Source organism: Anopheles nili, chromosome 2 (assembly GCF_943737925.1).
Source record: "Anopheles nili chromosome 2, idAnoNiliSN_F5_01, whole genome shotgun sequence".
In the NCBI taxonomy this organism is placed as follows: Eukaryota; Metazoa; Arthropoda; class Insecta; order Diptera; family Culicidae; genus Anopheles; species Anopheles nili.
The window spans coordinates 7,872,986-7,882,439 of NC_071291.1; the positions used below are offsets into that span (position 1 = coordinate 7,872,986).

Sequence of the window (9,454 nt, forward strand, 5' to 3'; positions counted from 1 at the left end):
AGCAAGACTAACTGACATGCGTGCTCTTATTGCGTTGCTATTGCGTTATGGCCCTCACTCTTCGCTGTCCGTAAGGCTTGGGGCTGAAGTGAATATGATTTGTGGAACCATTTCCATTTCCCGATCGAGCGATCGCCGGGAGGGAAATGATCACCTCCTCACGCGTGCCGTTGTGCGAGCGAGCGAACGATTTCGATTTGAATGCCTCCTGCTGTGTGAAGACAGGCTGCCCCTTTTTTTTTAGCTCCCCTGGAGAGATGCTGCGCCTTTTTTCCCACCACCAAGAGGCTCAGTGGAATGGCAGAGGATAGCCGGTCCAGTTTTAAGCCGGAACCTCACCAAACGTCCGTATGTTTGGGAAATCTATATATTTTCCAAATAACTCCCCGGGACTGGGTCAACTGTTGGTGCGCGGTAAATTAAATCTAATCGCCTTTCCCCCGCCCAAACGTTCGAAACAGAGCCCAACATTAGCAGCATCTCACTCGCCGTGCGTCTAATGACCGGCAATCAAATGAATCGGTTGCCCCTAACGCAGCCGCATGATAAATAGTCCCGGCGTTTGCGCGAGTACGCGAGTACATGTGCGCAGCAACCCCCTTGTGGCGCGTAAAACAAAAAACGCAACCACCAAAATCAACTGCGAGATGAGGCGCGTGTGCGTATATGGGTCAAACTGTGTAATTACCTGCCAAACGCATATCGCGTACCATGTTGAGCCAAACGGGCGTGCTGCAACACACTTCCCATCCAGCCCTTGTGCGATCGATACGATCGCGCATGTGATTCCCTCGAGTGCACGCATGCTCGTGCGCGTGTGTGGCCTTGTTCTTGTAATCATAATTTAGCTCCCGGGGGATGCAAAAAAACTCCCCTGTAACCGAGAGCCCTTGCGAAACAATCGCATGTGCATGAGGGTGGAAAACATTAACTCAAATCACAGCCCACCCATCACCCCATCACCCATAGCCAACGAATAAACGCCGCATCTAAATATTGTTTTTTTTTTCGTTGTTGTTGCGCTTCTTGCGTTCTCATTGCAGAGCCTCACCAAACATCACCCAGAGGGAAACCAGCGGCATCAGTGACGCATCCGATACGCGGTGTTAAATTTCTGCCTCCCGACACGTGCGCCTGCAACGTTTTCCCATTCACACACACACGCGCACACCTGTCCTGGTCTGGTGGCCTAATAAAAAAAACCCAAAAACCCACCGAAGTACAAATCTCACCTTCCAAAAAGAAAACAACTAAACCATACGCACAACAACATCACGACACGATCGTCAGCGTCATCATCATCATCAGCGATCAGCGATCAGAATCGTGGCCACGGAAATCCGCACCACCGGAGTGCGTAGTCCCCCTCCCCCCCTCCCGCGCGCATACTCCCACCCCATCTGACGGTACTTCTGCTCTCCCGAGAGCGCAAGCCTAATCGGTGCCGGTGGCTTCCGCTGGCGCATCACTGCACGAGAGTCAGCAGCGTGTTGCTGCGAGCGCGACTGGGCTAAGCGAGAGCCCACCACGCGATATCCAGCACAAACTCCCGGGATCCGGAACACTGGTCCGTGCGTCAGCACCAACCAAACAACGCCGCAGTGTTGGCTCGGGTTTCGCCCGGAACGCGTCGCGAGTAGCAACGGTCTGGTTTAGGAGGGGAATTATTTTTTCTTTTCGCGACGAGCTGCGCGAGTGTTATGTAAATCTGCGCCGCAGTAACGCCAACGAACACGAGGGACAGCCCATTTTAGCAGCCGGACGGAGCTACTACTCTTATCAGCCCATCGAGTGGTGCTAGTAAGCGGTGCGATCATATTCCGCTCGTTGGTCGCTGAATTTCCCCAAGCCAAGAACCACTCGCACCGGGTGCTGTTGGGCTAGTGGATAGTGCTAAGGTTGCGTTCAGCGTGTTCCGTACGGTTCTGGCCGCGGTTGGGGTCGCGGAGAAAACCTCGCACACACGCAAACACCGAAACAGCGGAAACATGCTGAGTTGCGCGAAAAACACCCGACACCGGGGACTGTAAACAGCCGACGGTAGCAAGACCGGACACCCGGACGGTCCGTTCCGTCTGACGATGGTGTCGTTAGCGACAGTGTCTACGATCGAGCGGTACTCGAACCCATTCACGCTGCAGGCGTTCCCGAAACCGAGCGATAAGGCGATCGATTCGAGCTTAACAGGCGGGCGGACAGTGCGGTGATCATCTCCGCGATCATCATCCGCGGCCCTGATGGTGCTGGAGATACTCGCTGAGACGCGCGGGTTGCTGACTCAGTGACGCGAGTGCTTGATAAGGTGCTGTTTGCGGTGAAACAGGTCTACAGAAGCGACCGGGTGTCACGCGCCCGTTTGCGAAGGTGAAACGAAACGACACTAAAAACGAAGCAAAACCTTGGCGAGGGTGTGTGTTGTGTTCTCGCACGCGTGTGTGTGTCTGTGTGTGCACGGGGGAGTGAGTGTGTTTGGCAGAAGTGTCCGTGGGCTTTCTTCAAAGCCTTGTGAGGTGGTAACCGACGGGACCGTTCCTTGGCAGTCAAGACAAGAGAGGTGCTAAAAGTAGCAGTAGTGCAACAGCAACATTGTGAGGTGTACCTTCGGGCCACGCCAGTGGAGTGGAGCTGACATCCCCCACAGTCATCGAACAGTAACCGTGGCGAACGGGTCGACGACATCCAAGCCACCGTTCCAGCGTAGCATCATGTACTGGATCAGGTCAAAGAAGCTGCGGGAACGGCTGGCGCTTGGGTTTGGAGCGCTGCTCGTTCTCTTCACACTCCTGCTCGTGGTCGATCTGCAGATGGATCTGGGCGTGTCGAGGGGTGAATTTATCCCATCACACGCCCGCATCCGGTACGCAAATCAGCAGGATCGAAGTGGCATCTACAACGAGTTTCACCGGAAGTATCTCGCGAAAAGCAATGCATCCGGTTCGAAGGAGTTCCTGACGACGAACGCGCAGGCTCACCGGGGTCATGCCGACACATCCGGGCCGGGTTATCCTGGCAAATCGGGCACGACAACGGCAGTGCCGCCACCACACGATCGCTTCAAGGATCTAACGGCGCTAGTGGTGGCACCTCGGGCTAGCAAACACCGACCTGCACAACCGTTCGAGCGGATCATCGTGCGTGAAGAAGCGTACGTCAACGATCCGATGGATGACGACGAGGCAAATCCGACCCTTGGTGATCTGCTCGATCTACGACCAGGCACAAACGCCTCCAACCTCGAGCGGTTTCAGCTGCGCATCTCAAAACGGGAGCTGTACAGCCGCGACGACACGCTGGTGAACGCCGTCATCGACGATATGGTGCGATTGCCGATCCTGCACGTGGTGCAGAAAGAAGGTGGCACCCAGCTGAAGCTGATCATCGACTATCCGAACGACGTGCACGCGCTGTTTAAACCGATGCGGTTCCCGCGCGAACAGCAAACCCTACCGAACCATTTCTACTTCACGGACTACGAGCGACATACGGCCGAGATTGCGGCCTTCCACTTGGACCGGTTGTTAGGCTTTCGACGTGCGATGCCGGTGACCGGGCGTATCCTGAACATCACCACCGATATCTACCAGGTCGGTGATGAGGTCCTGTTGAAGACGTTCTTTGTGTCACCATCGAGCAATCTGTGCTTCCATGGCAAGTGTTCGTACTACTGCGACACATCGCACGCGATCTGCGGCAATCCGGACACGCTCGAGGGTTCGTTCGCTGCGTTTCTACCCACGCAGGACGACACGCAGCGTAAGGTGTGGCGACATCCGTGGCGTCGATCGTACCACAAACGCCGGAAGGCACAGTGGGAAACGGACGCTGACTACTGCACGATGGTGCGAGACATCCCACCGTACGATGAGGGTCGCCGACTGCTCGACCTGATGGATATGTCCGTGTTTGACTTCCTCACCGGTAACATGGACCGGCATCATTACGAGACGTTCAAGATTTTCGGCAATGACACGTTCCCGATCCATCTGGATCATGGGCGAGGATTTGGCAAGCCGTTCCACGATGAACTTTCGATCCTTGCTCCGGTGTTGCAGTGCTGTCTGATCCGAGCGTCAACGCTCGAGACGTTGCTGCGTTTCCACAACAGCCCTAAGCCATTGTCGGAGGCCATGCGCGAATCGATGGGCGTCGATCCGATCGCGCCCGTGCTGTGGGAGCCACACCTGGTTGCGCTTGATCGACGGGTCGCCATCGTGTTGCAGGCAGTGCGTGATTGTATCCGCAAAACCGCGGACGAGGATGCACCTGAAGCGGTTCCAGTTGATGTGCCTAACGCGCTCAACAACGGTGACACTGTGCCTCGGAACGGGTTCTATCGCTCCTAGCGACTGGCGCCATACGGAAGGCGTTCGGAGCTGCGGGAACGTCACGCAAGGCTGCACGCGGTCAATCGACACACGCGGTCCGGTGCATTGGCTCAGCAGTTCCAGAACCGTCAGCGCCAGTACCACCAGCACGGTGGTTTAAGGGCCGTCTCGACGCGCTTCGATCGAAGCCGTACTCTGTACATAGTATAATGGTAGTCACCCTGGGAGAGTTCGCGGTGCGAGACAGCGGCAGCGAACGGGCACCCGTTAACGATAGCTTTAGGAGCTAAGCATTAGGGGTACGTACGGGAAGCGAGCTAGTGCGTGAGTGAGTGCGAGTGTGCGCGAATCGTTATGAGTGATGCGAACTCTAAGGGTAGGTTAGAACTGCCACATCATATGGCGCTAGCGGTTGGTTTAAACCGCCCAGGTTCCTATTGAGGAGTCGAACGAAACCGAAGAACCGAAGGTGGATAGTGCCCGGGTGGTGAACGATTAGAAGCGATTCTGTTTTTAGGTTTTTAATCCCGTTCCGAACGCTATCGGGACAAATCCCACGTATCACGCTGAGGATGCATAAGACAGCGAAAATGGTTGTGTGGAATAAAATCGACGGTAAATGGACACAACGATGGTAGATGCCTAATTAGTACCGCAAATGGGAAAGGAATATAATTATGTTGAAATGAGCATGCAACCAGGAGTGGAAGCTTTGTTAAAATCCCCTCAGCCTTGCGCATCCTCTACTGTTAACCTCTCCCGCGTAGACTAACCTAAACTGCAGAACGTTAATCAAGCAAAGGAAACAAGTGAGTTTACATTTTCTTCACCTTGTTAATTTTTGGTTTCAAGTCGCTTGCAGCCCTCCGTTGCATCCACAATACTGTGAACTGAATTTAGGAAAATGCTATGCCCAACCATAGCGAATATAGTTAAATACTTCCTTCCCACAAGGGATTTCGCGATCCCTTGGTGAAGCTGTGAGGCCAAAGTTTTACAACCCATCGACGGATTATGAATACGTGTGCGTTGATACGATGGTGATACGATTTGTTGGTACCAAAAATTAACCAATCGTTTCGTTTCGCAATCCCGTTGTTGTGTTACGCGGTTTCCGATTGCTTCTGTTATTTCCAAATGAAGAGACCGGCTCCTTATGCAAACAGGCGCCGTGGGAACCGTTTGTAAGGGTAATTCCAACCGCAAAACAAAGTGATAAGCGGCTTGAGCTGCGAAGAAGCTTAAATTGCTCTACAGGAGCTTAAATTACTCTTTTATATTCCGCGTATTCCTCTTCATACATTAAACATCTCTTAAACGCACCTAACGTATGCCAAAAGAAGAACGATCGATCGGGCCCTGGTATGAAGTGCCAACATTGCAAGAGTCCACTAGACGGCCAGTAAGCACGAGCAGCAACAGCAGGAGAGGAAACAAATTATTCAGAGCAACACTAGCAATAAATTAAATCAATAAATCAACAAACCCGAACCGATCGGCGTACACATAAGATGTGCGCACTCGTAAGAAACGACCACGGAGCAGCAAATCAAAACAAGCACGCCAGCTCGTGAGACGGATGCCAGTAGACTTTGATCAGACATAAGCACCCGAAAGTGAAACAATGGCAGAGAGTATTGAATAAAAAAAGAAATCAAGCAACTCCCATCGTAGAGGACGATAGAGTGAAGAAGAGAATTGTTGAAGAAGATACAACAACTGCCAGATCGGAAGCGTGTGGTATGGTTTCTCATAAAGTAATGCTTCGCCGATAGAACGATGCCGTTGCAGCTGCTGAAGCTCGGTTTTGTGATGTATCTCTTCTTGTTATGATATTTAATTGTTTTTTTTTTATTTCTATGTTCCAACATTTTTCTGAAACAACGGCGCATAAGATCAAGTTTTCGCAAATGTTCCGGCGCGTATGGGATGCAAAATAAAACCTCTAGGAAAAGAATTGCTCTATGAAACAAACGAGAAACAGTTCAGATAAACAAAAGTAAATATAAACGAAAGGCTATACCGAATACAAACAAACATGATAGTAAACAAAAATAACAATAACCATTACGATAATAATATAAATATGTAACAAGATAGCAGAGGGTGACATTAGAGTACTGGGGACAACACGACAATGTGGGCATAAGATCCAATAACCCGGCGTTGCGATGTTTACTCTTTTCAACTGAACTACGTATGAACTTTGAGATGTCCATAACCAAGTTGCTAACCGGAGGATATGTTATGTTAAGGTTTTCCATATAAAATAACAAACCATTATGTTCGCACCCCATTGGCGGTCGCTAGCTAAGTGGCCGGGAAGGTAAGCAAGAAACGGAGATGCTACAAATTATCGAAATTTCTATTGAAGAGCCGCAAAGCGTAGCCATAGCCATAAGCAAAAAGGCAAAGGTATTCTCGAAACAAACACAAAACAATGTAACAACCCCAAGATGTGAGGCATTGTGAAACGTGAGCTAAGGGTCTCTCGACTGCTCAAACCTTACTTTCCCATCTTTGTTATTTTTTGCAGTTGGGGTTCCGTTGCTAACAAAGCCGCATCTTCTAACGGAGAAAAGGGCGGCTCCTGTGAACCCTTCGTTATCAAACAAATATCTAATTACAACCGATAATCGCAACAGCGCTTGATCGATCAATCGCATAGCTCCCGTTAGGGCGTTCTAAGTCCGCCAGATCAAACCGCACTTTCCCGGTCACCATTACTCCACTATGAAGGATGAGTTGAGTGTAATTGTATATTTTGTAAAAAAAAACTGTGAAACATTCAGAAGCAACACGTTCGTTCCTATCCACGGTGGGAGTAAAGATAAACTTCCACTACCCTTTATGCAACGGTGACGTACCTTTTGCGTATGTCCTCCGTTTGTTATCCCTTTAATCGTTATTCGTTATTCCTATTCGGTTTTGCTCCTGCGCGGAGCATTTTCTGTGCAACGGCAGAAAACCGACAGTAAGGCTCGTTCTGTTTTTTTGTTATCATCTTTGTGAAAATACGTAGATCAATTTTGAATCAGGCAACTGAATATCGAAACACATCGGGTAGGAGCAATACTTCAACGTTATCAAACCATTGTGTCAAACGGGGAAAGGGAACCCTCTAGGCCTAGGAGCTTCCGACAAGATTTTCTGTTTAAATAAGAAAATGGAGCTAACACATGCATCATCATCCTTCACCAGAAGGACAGCTAGTAGAAGGAAATCAATATTGGACGGTAAATGAATTTACCACGAATGGAAGCGAAACGATAAAAGTCTGTTGTTACTGTTAGCTAAGGCATATTGACGAATTGACGGAGAGCGAAAGCAAACTACCAGAGGTAATAGATAAACAACTGATCAGCTGTGGTATCGATTATGAATTAATCTAAATATTATAAAGACAAATGCAACTAAATGAATAAACTATGAAATTTGACAGTCAGAAGCCAATAAGTAACATTTTATTCGCTTTTTTATCGCAAAATCACATCTTCAACCGCTATGGGAGCGGATAATCCGAAAATCTACTATGTGCCGCATTCTCACCTTTCGAATGAGGTTACACTCGAACACGATCGTTGAAGGCAAGGCTGACTGAACCTGGTTTATCGGAAAGGAGATGTTAATTGAATGGGACCACAGTCAACGATTCTAATTCACGCACTAGGCTCTGCCAGCAGGTTGGGTTGATTGAACTCTGCCGTGAAATAACACCAATGTTTCCTCTCCAGGGAGCGTTCTGGAACAAAACTCCCCTTACACAAAACAAATCGGAACATTCTCGTCTATGGTATCCAAGCCATAACCAAGCCATGCAGTTTGATATTTTAGTAAATTTATATAGCATTTTATGTTTGTGTTTGGCATTGTGTTCAGCAAACAGAGCACAGTACATTCCAGGTTTTGTTTGGAAAAGAAGCGGTATGTGGTATGTCTATTTTTTTAGCCCTCGCCCAAGGGCGCTACCCCAGAGGAAAGGTAGGTTAACTCAAAACACTACAAACGGGACGTGCCGTTGAGACCATATCCCTGTCACTCACAAGGACGTTTCTGCACTACGACGGTCAGATATTGTTTGACGTTGTGTGAGGTTTTTTTCTTGTAATTTAATTTAGCCCAATTTAACGACCTCCAGCAGGAACATGTAGGAATGCTCGGTCACTGCTGAATCTTATCAGAAATGTCCAGTTATGCACACCACACGCCTTCTCTGGCTATGGTCCATGGCAACCCGAGGATCACGACACCCAGGCGTACCGGTGAAATGAAACTTCTCGTTAATGAAACTTCTTTATCAGCTGTCCGTCAGTTGGCACGTCTGTCACCGGCCTCTCTGAATGGACGCCAGTGGACAAACCGGCAAGAAGATCTCAAAATTCATCGGCACCGTTAAGCCATTCTACCCTTAACTCGGTCGTGATAAAATTAGTTACTGAGCTTTGTATGTCCGTATAGAGTTCTTCTTTCTGAGCCCGTCGTGAACCCGTTTTCATTCACGGCGCATTTAGGCCAGTGAGGGAAGTTTCAAAACCATGCTCAACTTTACAAGCTTTACCTCCCTGCTGGGAGTTCACTCCAGCTAATCTTGGTATTTACATTTTTGTCACTCGAACAACCAACGATAACGAGAGCGACTAGTGGCCAGAGCAAAACTTTTTACGACCGATTGTTGGAGCGAACGGGCTTTAGAATAAACTTTGCACTAAAACTTCCCGCGACACTTAACTGCGGAATTTATGTAAACAATCCTATTCCTGAAGATTTGTCTCCTCTTTTTTGCACACGGATTGTCGCCCACTATCGTCACAATGCAAGTCGGAGAAGTTTGGACAGATCCGAACAAGGAATGCTAGAAACTTGACGCTTGTTTGTGATTTATTTCCTCCACCGAGGAACATTTTTTATCATTTCTTTAAAGCTCTTGAAAACGGTCTCTCTCTTCTCTTCTGTAACATGGAAAATGCAACCAAAAGGTTGCATCATCATACTTTCGATAACCCTATCATTTGGAACGAAATCACCACCCACTCGAGGAAGCTACATCAATGCAAGCAGAAAAAAACCGCGCCCCCAAATCCCAACCGAATTCCGCTTGCGTAAGCTGCGCGTTTGTGAGCAACCGTTTC

General features: G+C 49.1%; 1 protein-coding gene across 1 annotated transcript; it reads left to right on the top strand.

Moving 5' to 3' along the window:
- Positions 1-2,705: 2,705 nt before the first annotated feature.
- Positions 2,706-4,343, top strand: LOC128732173 (extracellular serine/threonine protein CG31145). The gene has a single exon (XM_053825342.1). The coding sequence runs from the start codon at positions 2,706-2,708 to the stop codon at positions 4,341-4,343; it is 1,638 nt and encodes a 545-aa protein (XP_053681317.1).
- The last annotated feature ends 5,111 nt before the right edge of the window (positions 4,344-9,454 follow it).